This window comes from Anser brachyrhynchus (assembly GCF_964034855.1).
Source record: "Anser brachyrhynchus genome assembly, chromosome: 10".
NCBI lineage: Eukaryota > Metazoa > Chordata > Aves > Anseriformes > Anatidae > Anser > Anser brachyrhynchus.
In genome coordinates, this window is record NC_137705.1 from 23,173,270 (window position 1) to 23,194,075 (window position 20,806).

A 20,806-nucleotide genomic window follows, 5' to 3' on the forward strand; every position below is an offset into this window, starting at 1 on the left:
TCGTTACATCTGGTTACCCAATAGGCCTGGCTGTGAGCTGTTGTCCATGCTTATCAGCACAGTTTAAGCAGTTTGAGTTCCCTGATATGAATCTGCTAATTTGTTGGTTGGTATGGTTACCGCTGCGTGAAACCTCTGCTGTGGCCAACACTGTACTCCTGTGAGCACGTTTTTGCTATTGCGTGACTCTTCTCCATGAACAAACAAGAGTCTGTCATGTCTGGGTGACAGCTCTGCATATGGCATTCACGTAGTGCTTTCCACATACTGGACCCCGTGCACAGTACGTTACATACAGGAGATGCAGATTCTTGCTCTCATTCTGTCTGCAGAGACTTGCAGTGACACAAAAGGGTTGTAATATGGCCAGCCAAGAGTTAGTCCTGGTTTATGCTTAGGTGGAAGGCAATTCTTTGTTTCCTGTCATCACTGTCTAAGTGATGGACAGGAGACAGAGCAGCACTCCTGTTGCCAGATTTTCATTTCATATATACTGGTGTGGCAAATCAGAGTAGCTTGTTGGGATTTTTCAGTTTACAACAACTTGGGTGGACTGATTTAAATCACATTTTAGCAGAGACCCTTATGAATGACAGCATAACTCTTTGAATGAAATTTTTGTCAGGTTAGTCAAAGAACAACAACAACAAAACAAATCTAATTACCCTTTCAAATACCAGATCCAGGTCATTTTTATCAAATCAGAATGAAATATTTTGAAATTAGCCCTTAGCAAAGGCGTTTGTGAAACCAAACATCTACATATTTGTAAATAAATAAAGTCCAATTACCACAATTAACATACAGCTTCCTAAGCCTGTCAGCATCATAGGCTTCTGGACTGAGTTCTGGCTTGAACACAGTGAGGGAGGCCAGTTCAGGCCATTAGTCTAATGACAGTTAGACTAATGATGCCGACAATTCCAAAGGCTTTTTTTTTCTGCCCTGGACCTAGCCTACATTCTTCATAGCCATTAAATGCTACACAAGCAGCTGTCTTATTCTTCCTCCCAGGAGAACAGCCAATGCCTACATACCTGTCTATACAGCCAAATATCTTGTTGTCTAAATGTCTTTGTCAGCAGTTTTAAAGAGCCAACAACTCTCCTTCACCTCACCCCTATCGACCTTTTCAATTAACTTCTTGTTTCTTGGAAAAAAAAGCACTTTTGCTGTGCTAACAGATTACTAATTACACTTCTAATTCCATTTAATTCCACTCTTATACGTGGCATTTCAGTAAAAGGAATGTGTACATACATTCATATGAGGGATGTCACTTCATTGTAGCTGTAATTGAAAAAAATACCATAGATCCAGATTCCTCCCTCCCCTGAAGAAAATGCAGTCTTCTCAGGTGTGTTATATTTCCTTACAAACAGTCATTTTTTTTTAAATAAAAGGAAATCTTTTAAACATTATGGAAATTAAGTACCACTGCATCTCCCCCTACTGATAAATTGCTGCAGCATTTAACCAAGACAATGTCTGGCTTCTGTGCTGTATTGAAGGGAAAGGTCATAGTTAGCTGTGTGTATAAAAACTGTGTTTAATTCTCTGCATGAAGCTATTTTAATTTAAAGTCAAAGTTAAAAGGTGGTTCAGTCATGGGTGAAGTACTGTTTGAAGTTGCAATCTTGCCAACTGTTTCATTTTAAAATGACTTCTGTCTCTTCATATAATAGCAGCAGCTTTCATTTTACTTTACCCACACAAATCACAAATCCTTCACTCTAATAAAAAACACCCAAAAGACTTAATTGAACAAAACAAGAGTACTTAGTAAAAGCTAACAAAGGTTATTACTTCTGATTTCATAGTATGCTACAGTAGCTCTTCTTTCCAAGTATACTGCCTATGAAATGAATCACGAGTATGTTGCCCTAGTCAGATGTAAAGGACAGCCTCTTTGAGATAAGCCTAAACCCAGTCTTCTGCATACAAAAAAAAAAAAAAAAAAATCTTATAGGCTTTCGACATCTTCCGCCAAAACAATGAAATCTGTTTGTTTTTATTTTTTAAATAAAGCAGTTATCCTTCATAGAGCTGCTAGGTGCTGTCACTTTCACAAGCATTTTTGTGAAGAGAAGGGTTTTTGAAGGACCTTTTCTGTGGATGTTAGATGAAGGGTAGCAAATACAAAGCAAGCGCTGGCATTCTTCAGCTTCATTAAGGTGCCATCAGATAGAACAGGATGATCTTCTCCACATGCCAAATGTAATTTTTGTTGAATTAAGACCTAAACTGTAAAAGGTGTAGTGTCTGCCTCACAGATTTTGCATCTGAAAGTCTTTCAGCTTCTGCAACATAACATAAAAAAAATTTATGAACGATTGTTTGTAAAGAGCTTAACTTAAAATTACTAATGGCAAAGCAGAAAGTTAGTATTTAGAAGACATTTGAAGACTGCAAATAAAATAGTAACAAAACCAGATTATATGTTTGCAATTCCAGATAAGTAATGTCTGTCACTGAACTGAAATATGTTGAAAAAATAGGAGACTATTATTTTACTATATTTTGTTCTCAGAGAACCATAATACCGATAATTGTATTCACCTTGTTAAAATATTTTGCAAGTCTTACCTGTTTGAATCTGGGAACTTCCTAATATATTTTTCTATTTGAAAGAAGATACCTTCAGTTCTTTAATAAATTTCCCCTTGAGAGTATGTTAATTAGGGGAAATTTTAAAGTAAAAGTTCACAAAATATAAAGGGTTTGCAAATCCATGGTATTCGGAATTACTGTAGCCATTTCCTAGGTCTAATTTCAGCCCCGTTGTAATACAGCAGTCTAGGAGAAGCTTAATTTTAAATACTGAATCAGTACATAATTACAATACAGTTCAAAAGATGGTTGCCTACCCCAATCATACACATCGATCCTCAGATAAATCAGAAAATGTATGATCTCTCTAGCAAAGGGAGTTATGCATTTGGAGCCTTTGTTACTGTGCTGAGTGTTTTAACAATGTCAGTATATGAAATGTCACGGTGCAAGAACTTACTTGATAATTGTCTTGAGAAATACATAATTGAGGGAATCATGGTTTTGTGGGGTAGTTCAGGTTGGAAAAGACCTCAGGGTCATTTTATGCACCCTCCTTCTCAAAAAGTGTTGCTTAATTATATTAAAGATCATTCCATGATAATGTAGGGAATTAGTCAAATCACCAAGTTAAACCAACAGAGTCAAATACATCATGTATCTTGAGATGGGGGAACCAGGAAGAAGATGCAGTTTATGTAAAAGGATGCAATTCTGATCTGTAAGGACACGATTTCTAGATTTTATTATCTGAGAGCAAAAGGGCAAAACATCCAAATCTCAAACAGCAGAGGTGTCTGTGCCTGGTATAATTAAGAGGAAGCTTGTTAGTGAAATTTTCTGAACCATACACAGAAATAAGTATGTTTAGACATGGCCAATGAGCCATGGCTGGAAGAAGGAGGAGGTATTTTAAGATGGCATTTCTTTTTCGCTGAAAGTAACTAAGTTCTCTGATATTATTTTATTAGTGCCAGTCAGACTTTAAACCTATTTGTAGGAGTGCATAACTATGTGGTGGCATATAGACTGTATGGGAAGGTTTAAGAATATTGCTTAATTTTTAGTTAAATCAAAACAGCTCTGAAAGTTTTGATGTTGTTTTATAGGGATTTGCCGTGACTTCTTTGCATCACTGTCTCATTTTCAAAGAAGCTCTCAAATCTTCTGTGTTGTTGATTTAGTTCATTTTTTATGTCGGTATGTTATTCTGCAATGTCAAGACCTAGGTCAAAATACCTGGCAGTTTGACAATCAGTATTTTTTTTATTTTTTGCTTTGTCTGAATTTGATAGAGAATTTTCCAAGGAAAGAGAAAAAGCCAAGGCCCGAGGGGACTTTCAGAAGCTACGTGAAAAGCAACAGCTCGAAGAAGATCTGAAGGGGTATTTAGACTGGATTACACAGGCAGAAGACATTGACCCTGAGAATGATGAAGAGGTTGATGAAGAAGGCAAACGGAACAGTACGTGTTCTTTACTTAGTGCTGCTTCTGTGTGGGACAGTTTGATTGCTTTTAGTGAGTTACAATGGGGAGAATGCAGCCTATGTGGTGGTGGTGTCTGTTTTTCAGTTTGCAGAAGCATTTGTTAGCAGAACAATCATGTCTACTAATATACTGGCACATGAAGTTATGGAAGATAATTTAGAATTTTACAGCAAATGTTTGCTCTGACCTGTCCATGTACAAATCATTGCCTGCACTCAATCACTACTGAGATTTAAAAACTTTTTTTTATTTCTGTTCTGTGAAAAGTTAGTGCATACATGCCCCTAGGTGTTGTCATAAATCCTTGGTCAAGAAGAATACATGCTTACCTGTAGGTGCATGCATAGAAATCATAGCTCACAGCCAGAACTACAGTAAAGAAATAACCTTGTGTTAATAGGACTTTTTTGAGGTTTGAAGTAAGAATTTCAAAAAATAGTAAAAGTTACATAGTTTGATACTGATAAATCTGTTTTTAAACTTAGCTCTGTAATGCATGTAGTTAAGTTTTTGAAAATATTTTTATTTTTAAGAAATGTACCAGTCCTTTTGTTTGCAATAAAAGCAGGGTCTGAATCTGCATTGCTGACGGGAAGGAAATAAGATGATTTTATGAGAAGCTGGGAAGCAACTTGTGGGATGATGATGTCAGTATCGCCCTAAAAGGAGTAATTCATAGCTATATAAAAATCCGTAGCACAAGCAGAGTTTGATCTAGAGCAGAGCAAAAAAGCCAAAGATTTAATAGTGTTCACTGTGTTTGGTGATAGCTAATAATTTTGTGTGGAAGATACACATAAATTATGGGTTTGTGAATGAGTATAAAATTCTAAAGCTAAGAAGTAAAAGATTGCATGTTCTACAGAGTAAAATCCAGTGTACAAGGCTGTCATGCAGGGTTGTGGGTGATGCCAGATATGCACAACTGTGATGGACTTGGTTGCGAAGTCTGCAGATGAAATCTCAGGAATTTTTTGCATCACATTCAAATTGCCTGTTCATTAATTTGCTGTGAAGAACCCTTTGCCCCATCATTCCTTAAACAGCTTCTAGATCATGTAGGTCTTTCATAAATCAAAAATACCTGTTTCCTTACTTGTTGGGTTCGAGAGAGCTTTTTGACTTAGACATAGTTCTAGGACAAATTAAGAGTTGGAGGAGACTTCCAGAGTAACAACAGGATAGAGAATGTAATTAAAAGAACTGTAAAATGAATCTCAAGAATTGAATTTCAGATAGTTGCTTCTATTTTAAATATACAGTATCAGAGCTAACTTATTAACATGAGAAATACCAAAGAAGAGTAGAAACTCCTTTATCAGTGTTATAAAACTACTGAATACTTAATGTGTGTTCTATCTTCAAAGCCCTAATACATTGACTGTCAGCTGGTCATAATACCCTTACAATGCAAATATTTGCAGTTTTCCTTTGACTTCAGAGAAAAACAGTTGAAATGGAGATTTAATAAGTGAATGAATTTACTGCAGTCTCATCAATACAGCATTGCTTTTCAATTAATAATGTTTCCTTTGCAGGTGGTCAGCTTTTGTATGCTTAGTGGTATCTCTTTAGGCCTGTCAGCTTAATTTCTGCTACTGTAGCAAGAGAGAACATAGGGAAAGCTGGCAGACCTGATGTGATTCCTACTTCTGCATCTCTGCTAGCATTGTAGAATGAAGTGAACTAAGAAATCAGGATGGTGATGGCATCAGTATACTAGGCCCTTAGCTGTGGCTGAGATCTTGGTCATCTTCTCCTGGCAAGATACCTGTCTTAGCATCATTTTTCCTCCACAAAGCAGACATAGTGCATGCAATCACCTGGAATGGTCTTTAAGTTGTATATTCCAGGCATCTTGCGAAAATCACTTCTGGTTTGTCTGAGTCATAAAAGGTTCACAAAACGCTTTGCACAAGCTCACTGGTTTGTTTCACAGTAAACTATTAACCTGCCAGCATTCTTTTGGCACTGAGCATGCCATATGTGGACGTTGAGTGGAAATATCCAGCGAATGGACAATCTCCTAGCACTCTTCTGGGTTTGTGCATATGTGCTTAAATATGTGGCAGTGTCATTCATTTTTAGTATCATCTGCAACAGGGTGTGAAGGACGAAGGTTTGCTCAATCACTCCACCTTCTTGCATTTAAGGTGTGTTCTGCTGCACATCCCATTGCATGGGAAGGTGCGATGAGAGAGGGCATGAGCTGTCTATCCACTTACTCCAGAGAAAGCTGTTGGGTTAGGAGCATAATTATGATGATGAACTACTTCTTTGAGAGTCAGATGAAATTTAGCTAGCTATCCCCAGGTTAATAATCTTGAGTAGTAAGCTTGGGAAATGATTTGAGTCCAAATGATTTCTAGAACTATCTTTGGAGCAGGTGGTAGAGCTGAGCCCCAAGATGGATAGAATAAGCATTTGCAAGCTGCTAAGCAGCTGTGGCCCTACTTCAAATGGCTAAGTGTCTGGACAGTCATGACTGCCACTGAGGAGGATGGTGATGGAAGATCACCATGATGCTCTTCAACGATGTGGTAGAGCTTTGGGTTTAGGATATGGGAGATCTCTTCTCGCCATGACAGGAAAAGGTACTGATCTCAAAGGCAGTTAAAATCAGTGATTATTGGCTTCTTGTATGGTCATTAAAAAATGTAGTTTAGGTTTCTGAGACCACAGCATTTCAAAAGTTCTAACCAGATAACTGAATTTTCACTGAGTTATTTATATATGAAACCCGTGTATTTGTGCATTTTTGTTGCAGATAGTGGGCAGGTATTCAGTGTTGTTGAGTAATGTACAACCTTTTAACTACTAGAATTGCCAGTATGTTTCTACTAATGTTAAAAGCTTTCATCTTTATTTTGAACCAACAGCTAGTTACCCTGAAATCAATGAAAACAAAACAAAACAAACAAACAACAACAAAAACCACTACCCTTTGTCTTCAAAGGAGTGTGAATTTAGCTCAAAATGCAAAAATCCAAGTGACAGGTGAGGGCTGTAGCTCTGATAAATTATGCAGTCGGTAATTTCAGTTTGTTTTGCCTAACGTTGCTTGTGTTGTGTATCTGGACACGTTTTTATTAATTTTTTTTTTTGCGTTGCAACTGCTGCCATCTACTGTGTAAATTCTGGGATTACATGTATTTAACACGAAGGGGTTACATTGGCTGACTTAATGGAAGAAAAGAAGAAAAGCAGACTTAGTTGCTTTGGCCGTTCTTCCAATAAACATGGTAAAACATGCTCTGATTTGCAGTTGAACTTTCTTTTGTGTCAATACTGCATTTGATGTGTTAGCCTTTGAAGCACATATTGTATGCATTTTCTATAGCAAAGGTGTATACATCTAGCATGTAGACACCCATGCATGTGGCTCTGCTGTGAAGTGCATGCTTCAAATAGACTGGTGCTGCAGTGCTCTGCCTTCTTAAAGCATAGTTTTTAATCCATTTAGATTTTGACTGAAGTGTCTTTAAATGTTGTTTAAGCATAGGTTTTCTTTTTTAAAGTTACAAGATACAAAATATATTTTAAATTCAGGTGTGAAGAAATCCATCAAAGTATGTCACAAGCTTTATACTGGATCGTATTGCAAGTTTAGAACAGCATGGTTCTAATATTATATTCTAATATTACTATAAATATTAAATATAATATTTATATTTTTGATTATATTTTAAATGCAGGATATAACAACAAAAAAACCCACACTTTTACTGTATCTGCTCTTGCTATTGATAGTTTTGTTTTGGTAATTTTGGTTTTTCAATTTCTCTTCCACTCCCACTGGAGATGCAGAAGGGTTTTAGTGTGATGGGCATTTTCAAATCTGCACTCTTTTAATACTGGCAGATGTGTTGATTTGACATTATCACAATGGTAGCAATTAGGAGATCTGTTTTTAATCCTACATACAACAAAGTTATTGGAGCAACTGAATTCCTTGCTGTCATGAGGCAGTCACTGCTGTGGCTCAGCCAAAGGCTGGCAAATATGATGCAGTTACTTCAAAGAATGCAGAATATTATTTTGCTAGGACTTTATGGACTCATTTTTACAAATATTAAAAAAATATTTTAAAAATTAAAAAATTATTTATGTAGATATTACGTACATTGTAATACCGATTATTTCACTGTCCTTCCACTGCCAGGCAACCAACCACATTCAAACTTATCTTTAGTTTCTGAGGGCTGCCAATGAAAAGAAAGCCCATGAGAATGAACGTTGATAGTATCAAAACTAAATCTGCACTATGTAAGCAGATACCTCAGTATCACATAGAACATATTCCAGGCAGCCCCTCCATAAACAGAATTTGTCCTCAGGGGCTTCACAGTCAATAGATTTCCTCCTGATCTGTTTTCTGGACATACAGGAGATTTAGGGAAATTTGTGATGAATTTGCAATGATAGTGTTGCCGCTTTTTTTTTCTTTTTTTTTTTTTTTTGGTTGTTAGACTGTTTTTCTATCTGACTAACTCAAATATTTGGCATAAAGAATTGAGAAAATCTATGTACTGATTTGAGAAAGAATTAGGACACAATTCTGAAGCTTATGGAACTGGTTGGCTATTAGTAGCAGACACAAGAAGAGCATTTTGCAAGGTTCCCTCTAAAATGTTGCCAGTATCATACCGTGTTTAGTAATTGTATGATTCTCACCAGTAGCTATTTCTGGTTATTGTACTCTAGCTGTACAGATCACTGTGCTTCTGCAGGTTTTTCTTTCAGCATGTGTAACCAGAAAGCTACCCCCAGGTGCTCACTGTGGAAGTGAGATCAGCCAGTGGATTGATAATGCATAGCTGAAGTTCAACCAGAGTAAAATAGAATTTATATACCTTCTGTAGGAAAGAAATTGCCACAATAATATGTGCCACCACCATTCAATACTGTAGGCTGTAATTTAGCCTGCTTCTGGATTCCATGTTAACGCTAGATTGTTGCATAGCAGGATTATTGGAATTTATTTCTTCCAACTTCAGCTGGCTGGGACACATCAATGCTAATGGACACCAGCTCCCTCTTAGTTATACATGGTTTTGTCCTGGAGTGGGCTTTGAAATTCCTGCTCCAAAAATCTGAAGACTGTTTAGAGTAAAGAGCCAGCATTGTATCACAAGGAAAAACAAACAATAATAATAATTAAAAAACAAACAATGTTCTTATTCTCACAAATAAAATGCAGTAGCTGATGTTTTTGACCTAATTTCTGTACCCTTAGGAAGGTATCAAGCTGCATGCTGTATGGGTAGTTACAATGCCTAATGCAAGCATTCTGTCCTTTGAAACCAGTTCCCATAATTTGAAGAGAGCTGATACTATCTAGAAATCTAGATAAACTTTCCAGAACACCAGTAAAATGAGGGCAAAAGATGAATAAAGAACAGAGAAAGTTCGGTATATTCCCTTGAATACTGAAGTACGGGTTTTAAGACCTCAAAGCTGGCCTTCTGTGTGCTGTACTTTGCCCAGCCAACACCACCTTACAAAGCTGTCCTTGTGAAACTGGGTCTTCTCAAAAGACTTGCCAAGTTGCTTGCATTAGTTAGAGTCGATGTGGTCATGCAGCGCTCTTGCTGTTTTCTTCCAGCTAAAGATTTAAAGACTTGCTAGCATTGTTGGAGCTAGACTTCCACACTCTGCCTTTCTCAGTGCTTCTGTCAAGTTTTTCTGTTGGTGTACAAATTACATATAATGATAGATGTGTTTCTAATTTAAACTGAACTGCCATGGTTCTTTTTTTCCTCTCCTATTTTGCTAACAAAGCACCTGCAAGTCACTAATGGAGCTAGAGCAGCATCCCTGTTTGAAACAGGGGATGACATCCCGGCTATACTTAATAATTAGTGGAACTGACTTTGGCTTCAACAGAGACAAAGATTTTTTTCCTTGATATTTTGCTTTTCTTAATGCAGTCATGTTCAGAAAGAGCTGATAATTCTAACTGAGCATTAACTCACCAAGTCTGGGTAGACTTAAATAAAAATTACATTACTTTACACTTAAAAAATTATTTGACATATATTAAAACAAAATAGCATTTGTGTGACACGGAGTGACAATTTGAGGAACAAGATTCTAGGTACTGCTTTGGGATGGTATATTTGATGCACAAGTGTGAGGGATGTTGCACATGTTGTGTATGTGGGACGTTCTGCAAAAGTGGTCCTAGCTCTGCTTTTATGTAACAGCTCTTAATAACAGCGTATGAAACAAGCCTTCTGAACTCCTATGTTTGTGGTTACCCATAACAAATGCTAAAATGTTCATCACTAGGTGGCTATCATGTTGTGTTTCCTAACAGCAAGCTACCACCCAGCAAAGAATAACCATTTAAGTTCCTTACCAGACAGAGAAACTCATTGTATTTATTGCAAAATAAAGCTGGCATTTCTTCTTCCTTCTGAAGATCTGAGACAGTGCCTGAAACAGTTTTGTCATTTTTTTTCCTAAGCCCTTGAAAATATTAATTATGGAATTTGGATGTCATCAAAGACTACATGCTTCAATTTTGAACAAAAATCCTTTTTAACTCTGTAAGCTGTGAAGTTCACATGAGACTAGCAGTATTCATTTTCTAAAACTTCAATGATATTAGATGATATTATGATATTAGAACAGAGGCACTTGCAGGTGGTAACCAGGGATTTTTCATATATAAAATACTGTAAGATTTAAAAAGAATAATCAAAACAGAAGGATATTGGGAAAGAATGTTTTGCTGTGCTTACTGCCTGGAGTGTCTTGTTTTATTCAAAGACCCACATGGACAGTTTGGATCTTTCTATGCTATGCCAAGTCTGTGTTTAACGTTTCATGTAATGGTAACTTACATTTGTGGGGACAGATTCTCAGCTTTTGCAAAGGCTTGCAGAGCATCTAGTCTGCACAGAGCTGTCAGTCTCTAAAGTATGGAATTGGTGGGCATTTAAACCAACCTACCATTAATCCCTTGCAAGTATCTCTAGGTCAGTATTGAGGCAATACAGTGGCTATGCAGAGAAGCTGTTACTAGCATTTTGTACCTGATCAGTAGACAAAACAGAATTTTAGTGCCTAGTTCTCACTCACATTAACATGAATAATTAAGCCCACTTTAAGCTTCATTTAGGCAACAAAATAGTGAGAGATCCCTAATAGAAATGGGCATTGTAGTCCTTCTGTCTTCATTAATCTCAGTCCACAGATATGGGCTTAAAAATATATATATATAATATATATATATATATATATCAGACATTTGGATATGTGTTGATCCAAAAAGCAACAAACCATCAGGAGGTACAACCAGAATACCCTTAAGATACTCTATTTTGCTTTTTTTTTCCTTGCTATTCTACAGTTATTTCTGTGTATCTTTCACCTTCTCTCCGTTTTTTTTTTCCTACTTTATATGATATTTCTTCTATATAAACCAGCAAAGTTAATTTGACACTTTTCTTGTTGCTGAAGTTTTCCTTTAATGCTTCCTTTGCAGCCGTGGAAGTAGTGTTCTCTCCTAGGATGTACTGAGCACTTTGATTGTTCATCCTTTCCTAATACCTATCAATATATGGTGTCCTCTCTCTATCTCAGTTGATTTGGAGGTAACTGGTGCTAATGAATTGACAAATGAGTTCAGTCTAACAAATCATTAGCTAGAGTTGCTAACTATGATCCCTACTTGAGCAAGGAGTTGGACCAGATAACCTCCAGATAACCTGCTTTTTATTAGTAGTAGTCCTCTCCATCCATTGTAGTTCCCATTCTGCCATTCCCAGTGTTCCTTCCTGTCTGCTCATGTGATATTTGCAGGCACAATTACTTTCTGGTGTCTTGCCTTTGTAATTTGATAATGGAAGTGAAAGCATAGAGTAGTCAGTGTGATTGGAATGTGATAGCCCCGGTTTTGAGAGGAACTTCGGTATTTCTTGGGAATAGCAAGCAGGTTTGAATTAAACTGATGGTTACCTCCAAGGTAGTAACAGAACCCTTCAAAGGTCACAGAATCTAGCATTTGTTTATTAGGAGAAACATGCTCTTTGTTGCAAAATCTCCCTACAGTGTATTCTGTGGTGCATTTTCTGCAGTTATGATGAATCACTGAAGTGAAACAAAAAAGTTATAATATACTCTGGAATTCTGTGTGATTTGTTTTGTTATAAGAGGAGGACTGTTGGAAGTGTCTGACTTCATCTACTATTCCTCAGACCTTCCAAGCTCTCATTAGATCTGCAGAGTGGAGGCATTCTTGTAACAGAACAGATCAGATTCTGTGTAATGCCTTGCTTGGCTAGTACTCTAAAACAATTGCTGTCTCCTAACAGCAAGTATGCCCACCAGTGAAACTGAATCAGTGAACACAGAGAACGTGAGTGGAGAAGGAGAGAACCCAGCATGCTATGGGAGTTTATGGTGAGTACACACACACTGTTTCAGGTTCCCTCCTGTTGTGGTTTAACCCAGCAGGCACCACGCAACTGCTCGCTCACTCCCCCCGCGGTGGGATGGGGAAGAGAATTAAAAAAGGTAAAAGTGTGAGAACTTGTGGGTTGATATAAAGGCAGTTTAATAAGAAAGAAAAATGAAGGTCAGCTCCCCCCAGTTTCACTGCTCAGCACGATGCCACATGGCACAGAATAGCCCTTTGGCCAGTCTGGCCCAGCTGTCCTGGTGCTGTCCCCTCCCAGTTCCTTGTGCACCCCCAGCCTCCTTGCAGGCAGGCGGTATGAGAAGCCAAAAGCCCTTGACTTAGTGTAAGCATTGCTCAGCAACAACCAAAACATCAGTGTGTTATCAACATTGTCCTCATCCTAAATCCAAAACACAGCACCATACCGGCTACTAGGAAGAAAATTAACCCTATCCCAGCCAAAATCAGGATACCTCCTCATCTCAAAATTTAAAAGAAACATTCTCTTCCTTTTGCTGATTTAGCCGAAATTGCTTTCAAGTAGTCAAACTTTGTGTGGCTTTTATTTATTTGTTACCTTTTGTTACTTTATATTAGACTCTGGCATTAACACACTCCTAAAGTTCTCAAATTAGGAAAATGTAGATAAATTCAACTAAACTTCCAGTGGAGTTATATTTCCTGAAAACTTGTATAGAATGTAATTACTATTGTCCATAATAATAACAATAATAAAAGGAAGTCACCTATGACATGCAAAAAAGAAAAATGTTTTCTATTATGTTGTATATGAACTGGAGAATATGTATTTTGTAGGCAATAATTGAATGTATGGAAATATTTGTATATACAATGGTGTTCACTGTTTATTTGCTCAGATTTTCGTGTTTTCCAAGCATCTTCTACATGAGCATTTTAGTTATGTAGATTTAAAGCATTTCCTTTCTTTCATTTAGAAAATTTGTAGAGCTTTGGGAATGGTATTACAGAAAATAAATAACAGACAATAATATTTTAGCATTCATGAAGCATCTTGTTGGGAGCCTATTTTTATGTATATGTAATTCCAATGTATTGAATTGGAAAAGTGCCTTATTCCAAGGAGAATGAATTTTTGTCAATTATTTTTACTACACTCTTTAAAAATTTGTTCTCGTTTTCTTTTAGTCAAACCATCTCAAAGTCCAAGTTCAGGTCAGTATTTTCCTTTCTCTTTTCATCCCTTTTTTTCCTTGATCCTTATATATTCTTTGTTTTCCTTCCTATTTACACATCATGATGATCTAATATGATTATTTTTTGTTTACTGTTCTTTAAATTGTACTGCTTGAAAATTGTTGCTAATAGTTACTGGTGAATACAAAAGAAAAATATTCATGAACATTCTTGGGAATCAAACTCCCTGATTTGCTTTAACAATATTTGTGGCTCTCTTTTCACTTACTAGGAACATTTGGGAGTGTGAGCTTTTATTTGCAAATATGATTGCAGAAAGGAAGGGTCATGAGCAGAATTAATAGTCCTGATATTGTAGACGTGGGATGTGCCAATACAAAACCAACAGGGTTTTTTATTTTGATTTATTTCCAGTCATACAGAACATAAATTGAGCAGTTAAAAAGGATAATTGCCAACACTGAAGACATACCTCTTTCTGTTTAAAAAGGTTGGGTTGTTCTATGAAGGAGAAAGAGAGAAAAAAAAAAAAAAGCTCTCTGATTTAAGGAAAATAATCAAGTGGCAGACCTAATGAATCATGAAGGGCAAAGACACTCCTACAGTTGCAGACAATCCACAAAATAAATCTTTTCACAAAAAATTTTCAGTGGAAAAAGGGACAATCAAGATTTGTCAACATGTGGAATCAGCAGTTTTGGCAACACCTAGAACCATTACAATTTTTTAACCCTAATAAAAGTGATTTCAGTTTTGAATTTATAGCAAGTAAATCATTGGTAGCAGCAGTGTATTCTTGCAGCAGTGAAGAATAGTGTACCCAGTTTTTTTTCTACTAGCCTTACTAACGCTAATGTTCTCTGAGCATTGACCATTGGATTGCGACCATTTTGAGTGGATTTGCATTCCTTCTGAATAGTCTTTCTTTTTTGAAGAAGAGCTCACAGGCAACATTTTAATGGTTCTTTTCTACACTGAGAAAACTTCCTATACTTTCATGTCACTCTGTGTTTGGGCTTTATTTTGTCATCCCCTTCCGCCAACCAGCTGGTGAGCACATATATATGGTTCACTCAGTCTTCTGCTGAAGATTGGCCTATGGAGATCTGGGCATTTAGGATGATAGCGAATATAGACCTATCTTTTTAGAGATTTCATCAGTTAGGTCCATGTGGACCTTTAAGCATAACTGTTCATGAGAAATGTGAGAGATGAGATTGCTTTTAGGTTAATGAGAAGAGATAAAGTGTGCTAATGGTCTGTAATTTCTCTTGGCATTGTTTCCAATTAGCATCACAATAGAACAAATGGAACTAGAGTTTGTTTAGTTTTTCATTAGCTGAGAATGAAAAACCAAACAAGCATGATTAGAGATAATCTCATGAATCAAAATAATCAACTTTACACTGTCAATTGCTGCCAAGCCTACTTAAGCTATTTTTAAAGGAAAAACTAGAATTTGAAGTGGTTGCATAAAATGTCAAATATCAGGAATTACAATAGACTGCCATGATATCACATTCTCCAAATTTGATCTATTTGCACAGCAGGAACTCATACAAACATTACAAAGAAAATGAAGTAATGTCTAAGTTCTGATCCATACCCATTGCTTGTATATAAAGGAAAAAAGAAAACACTAGAACTCTGCAAAATGAAATCTGCTACGTCATTTTGAGAAACAAAAATTCCCCCCAAATCTGCCATTTTTAATAGTTCAAGCTGTAAGAAGCAATCAGTCAGTGCTATCCATCTCAACATTCATTGTTCTCATAGTTAACAGCAATTTGAAAGAAAACTTACTTGCAAACCAGAAAGTAGTCAAAGTATCTCCAGCTGTCTAGATTCTGTCACTATCCTAAATGTCTTTTGCATGAGCTCTTTGATCAGAACAGGTTCTTGCTGCATTAAAAACACAGGTCACACAAGTCTGTTCATGCATGCCATGGTGCATCTACTCACAGAATTTGTGGCAGTCAGCAATGAGATGTTGGTACATCTCATCCAGAAGTGCTGCAGGGGTCTGCAGCAGCTGGAGGTCTTCCTACTACTTCTCTTCCATGTGTGGTATCAAATTTAAGACTGGGGTCTTAGAGGGCTATCTAACCATGAATATATCAGTGAATGAAAGTGAAATTGGGAACATATCTGTAAGAATAATGGCTTACTCATAAATAGTTATGAAGAAAAATGGTAAATTATTTAAAAGAGAATTTAAGCAGTGAATAATTTGGTTTGTTATAACAAACTATATCAATTCTAAGTGTTCTCTGTGATCTGAATATTTACTCAACTGCTATATTTTGTGAAAAACTCTTGATAATTTCATAAAAACAGTATTATATCATTGCAAATTTAGGAAAATGGAATTTCTCTTCAAAATAAAAGGGTATGTTTCATTCTTCAAAAAAAAATAGAGCTTATATTTTGAAACTGGGAGGGGTGGTAACTAAAAAACAGAAAACTCTTGAGTTCAAATCTTATAATTTGTTTGCCTATTTTATATAGCCACATTCTTATGTGTACAAAATGCATTATCTGCTACTTCAGGCACTAAAAGTATTAACGAATTGACCTAGTTATTTGTAATGATTTTCCATAGCCATGGTGCCATGGTGCCATTTAAGAGATACTGCCAAGAGGCTGTGGTGCCCTTCCCTGGTCTTAGCCAGTCATCCTTACTGCTCTTTCAGTGATGCAGCAACACAAGGAATTAGATCAGAAAACTGACCAGCTAAAATCAACCCAGAAGAAAAAAATTGGTTTCCACCAGTCAGTTCTCAGCTCTGACTCAGTTGATTGGGTATAGTTTTGGCAAATGGAAAAGGAGTGGGCAGAACAGGGAGAGCAAACCACTCCTTTATGCTGACTTGACTGTAAAACTCCAGAGGAAGAAGCTTGTACCATGCTTACTCCTGAGCTCTTTGCTGTATTAAGGCTTGCTTCAGCTTCCATCATTGGAATCTGTGCCTGCTCTCCTTGAATTTTGGATAAAGCAGTTGTTGTGAGCTCCTAAATTTTACTGAGTCTACAGCTGTAGTTCCGGGTATGTGAATTTTATGTGCTTCCCTTTTATATAATATCAGGTGCTTTCTAATCCTTCTGTTCCTATGATCCAACAATGTATTTTCTTCCTGTTTTTCAAAGAGAAATGCAACCCAATAAGACTAATTTGGTTTACCACAGCTCCCAGAAGTGAAGCAGAAATTGAATTCTGTTTTATGAGGCCTAAACTGAGCTAATGCCCTGAGTCAGAATCCAGCTCATATCTGGCTAGGGTCTGTTTACTTGTCCTTGATTGTCACCCGTATTCATCTCACAAACTCTTGCCAACTGGTAAGATTTCAAGGCACATCAACAGAAACCTCTAGAAGTAGCTGACTGAGATTTCTAACACTACAGGGTAGATTTCTAAAAGATGAGCTCAACTTTCCTGCCCTGTTTGATCCTGAGTTTTGCCCATAGTTTAACTCAAAGCCTCCATTATCAGACTAAATATAATCTGAATTCTAAATTCCTTTGTGGGCTTTTCTTTGCTGCTATTAATTGTATGGGGCCTAGGAAGACAGATTACTCAATTATCTTGTTACTCAATGCCATGTTAAATCCAGATTAACACAACTGTCACAGACAATTAGAGACTCCAAAGGTTGTGGCTTACTATTAGAAATCCATAACAAAATCTAAAATGAGAATAATAATTTAGCACTTCTTAATCTGTGACTGATAATAACTTGCACTATTTTTCTATGCAGATGAAACCCTCCCTAAGTTCTTATGCATTTTCTGTATAACATAAATTTGTTTTTATTTGAACTTTCAGTCGACGCTGGCGTCGCTGGAATCGATTTAATCGAAGAAAATGTAGAGCTGCAGTAAAATCTGTCACATTTTATTGGCTTGTTATTGTCTTGGTCTTTCTGAACACATTAACTATCTCATCAGAACATTATAATCAACCTGACTGGCTGACCCAGATCCAAGGTACAGTCAAAAATTATTTGTCCTGTTTTAGATTATGTATACTTGCATTTTATCAGTGGCTACTTTTGTACTTTGCCATTTTGTTGTTTGTTGCTGTCCTGAAGGGTGATACAAGAAATGACTGAGTGTATTAGATTTCCACATCTGTAACACAGCTTAATGGCAGACCAGTAAAAAATCTGACAATAATAAATTCAAAATTCCGGTACTTTTGTTATTACACTGTGCTTGAAAGATGAGGAAGGAAATGGTAACTGGCACAGTAGAACATGCTGTGGGCTGCATTCCTTAAGTTAGTGTGGACTCAAGCTATGAACTGAGCAGTCTTGAACTCCACAATGGATTGGAAATATGAATAGATCTTAAGTAGTAAGAAGCTCTGCATCCTTGTGTAACTTTTGCCATTTTAAGTCCAAAGTAAAAAGCAAACAACAACAACAGAAAAACACCCAAAACCCAGCCCTTTCATACTTCTTAAGCATAAGACTGTAAACTCATATATAAGTATAAATATGTTAAAATAAAAATGGAAAATATGAGAATTCAGAAATGCCTTTTTTTTTTTTTAATATTTTGTTCCAGATATCGCAAATAAAGTTCTTCTGGCTTTGTTCACCTGTGAAATGTTAGTAAAGATGTACAGCTTGGGTCTACAGGCTTATTTTGTTTCTCTTTTTAACCGCTTTGATTGCTTCGTTGTCTGTGGTGGCATTGTTGAAACCATTTTGGTGGAGTTGGAAATTATGTCACCCCTTGGAATTTCAGTGTTTCGCTGTGTTCGTCTCCTGCGTATTTTTAAAGTAACAAGGTAAGATTAACTAATACTGCTAACTTTAGGCATAGCTGAAGAGTGATCAGCAATTCTTTTATAATACTTCATCATGCACTGCTCTTTTACTGTTTTTTTGGTTGTGTTTTTTTTTTTTTTTCTCCTCGTGTGTGTTAACACACACATTTTAATTTATAGGCACTGGGCATCCCTGAGCAACTTGGTAGCATCCTTGTTAAACTCAATGAAGTCCATTGCTTCACTGTTGCTTCTGCTTTTCCTCTTCATCATAATCTTCTCGTTGCTTGGAATGCAGCTGTTTGGAGGCAAATTTAATTTTGATGAAACTCAAACAAAACGGAGCACCTTCGATAATTTTCCACAAGCTCTTTTAACTGTATTCCAGGTAACTGTCTTTCATCCCCTATGAAACATTTTACCTTTGATGATCAACAAAACTGTTTAAATGATCATGTTGCCTGAAAACGAAATCACAAATACTATTTATTCAGTTTACTTTAAGTAGCATTCTGCTCATTAAATTCAGTATTCTGGTAATTCTGCACCATTTGCACCATTTGTTTCATGTCTTATTTGATCTACCTATGCAACATAGCTGTCATATTACTTCACAAAACTAAATCTTATTTGTCCATCAAATATACACTTAGAAGAAGAGGTGGAATGTTATTTTATTTTAATTACTTTGTTTTCTTTAACTTTATTAGTTGTATAAAAGTTCAGCTATTCCCAAGTAGGAAAAATTGAGAAGCATTGTAAGCATGCACATTTGCATATGGGTCCTATCAGTTACTATAATGTATAAATAAGTATGAATTTCTTTAAAGAGACACTGTCAGGTTTATTATGTTTTTAAAGCAACTTGCCTATTGCTTTTGAAAAGACAGGGCCAAACTTACAGTGTATTTTTCACTATTTTCTGATGCTTCTGTTTTTTGTTTTTCCCTCTTTGGACACTGTAATTAGGCATAGCAGTTTCATCTTTGTAGCCATTTTCATGTTCAGCTTATCACAGTGTTTGGTTGCAGACATTGTAGATGAATGTTTAAAGGTGACCCTGTAAGACTCAACTCTGTGTCAGCTTCCTCAGTAGACGTTTCATCTGGTGGCTGACCAGAGCAAGCTAAAAACCTTTTCAGGTAATTTTAACTTAACAAAATCTTAATGAGAAATTTCCTTAAGAAAAAAGTATCCACATTTGACCTGACATTGCCCCTTTAAAAAATTAAGACCATACTTTCAAACCCTGCTAAGTTGGACTTTATTCAGATTTTAGGATGCCTGATTTTCAAAGGAATGAGGCTTCATTCAGTTTGAGAATAAGCTCTGGAGCAACCAACCTGTTGGGTGCTCAACAGCTATGAAAATCAGATGATAAATTTAGCTCTCAAAAATGGATTTCAGAAATTGGCACACCTATCACTTGAACAGTCACTTGATTACTTGGAATGAGATTATTTTCCCAGGATAGAACTGATACTATTTAAGTTACTTAAAAATATATAAAGCATCCCCTATAACCTTTCTCATAATAATAAGAATTTTTGTAGCAGTACAGAAGTGTAGTTGTCACATTGTAAACTATGTGAAACCATAGTAAATAAGAAAATTATGTAATTCTCCCACAGCAGTGAGCTCCATTCAGTTTAAAATAGATACCAGTTCAAAAACTATACTGGTACTGTATGTGTATTATGTAATTTATGATAAGATGACTGGTCCTAGTTAAAACCAAAATTGGGAAAACTCTTTTACAGGACTAAAAAATGACACACTAGAAAAGGTTTGTGACCACTGTTTTTGAAAAGAGAATCTGCAACAAATACTGAGTTGAGAATCTTGATTTTCAAGAGTCTTGAACATGGGGGCATCACCAGATTTGTGGCATTACTGAAGATTACGGCTCTTAGTTTTGCATGCCCAAATCAATAAAATTCTAGTTTTCTATTTTTGTTATTTTTGCTTTTGAAGTTCAGTGATGTAATTGCTTACCATAAAATAAAAGCTAGTAGATTTAAACCCAGGCTTTCAGGAGGTGTTTATTTAAATAGCAATTTTAAAACAATGCTTATTAACAAAAAAAATATGGTATTGCTTTGTGTATATAGAAAGTTAGTTTTATAGTGTATTTTGAGAAGAGGAAGCATAATCCTCTATTTCTCTTTTTGATATTGAGGTACTAACAGTGTCTCTGCTTCTTAGATCCTAACAGGTGAAGACTGGAATGCTGTTATGTACGATGGCATAATGGCATACGGTGGCCCATCATCCTCAGGCATGATAGTCTGCATATATTTCATTATCCTCTTCATCTGTGGTAACTGTATCCTTTGTGCTCCCTGGAAACTTCTCCAAATGGGACTGTGTGGCAGGGTGTAACCATACTGGGGGCATATGCAAAATTTCTCTA

At 36.4% G+C, this 20,806-nt stretch overlaps 1 protein-coding gene across 27 annotated transcripts in view; it reads left to right on the top strand.

Annotated features, from left to right (window-relative positions):
* CACNA1D (calcium voltage-gated channel subunit alpha1 D) overlaps positions 1-20,806 on the top strand; it is a 211,258-nt gene that overhangs the window by 118,504 nt on the left and 71,948 nt on the right. For 26 of the 27 annotated variants that reach the window (XM_080606375.1, XM_080606365.1, XM_080606388.1 and 23 more), the window contains 7 exons: positions 3,846-4,015; positions 12,361-12,448; positions 13,614-13,640; positions 17,446-17,606; positions 18,189-18,414; positions 18,574-18,781; positions 20,599-20,719. In XM_080606375.1, the coding sequence (XP_080462501.1) occupies positions 3,846-4,015; positions 12,361-12,448; positions 13,614-13,640; positions 17,446-17,606; positions 18,189-18,414; positions 18,574-18,781; positions 20,599-20,719 (1,001 nt within the window). Of the gene's footprint in view, positions 1-3,845; positions 4,016-7,203; positions 7,282-12,360; positions 12,449-13,613; positions 13,641-17,445; positions 17,607-18,188; positions 18,415-18,573; positions 18,782-20,598; positions 20,720-20,806 lie in introns of all 27 variants that reach the window. The other variant, XM_080606380.1, reaches the window with a different exon arrangement.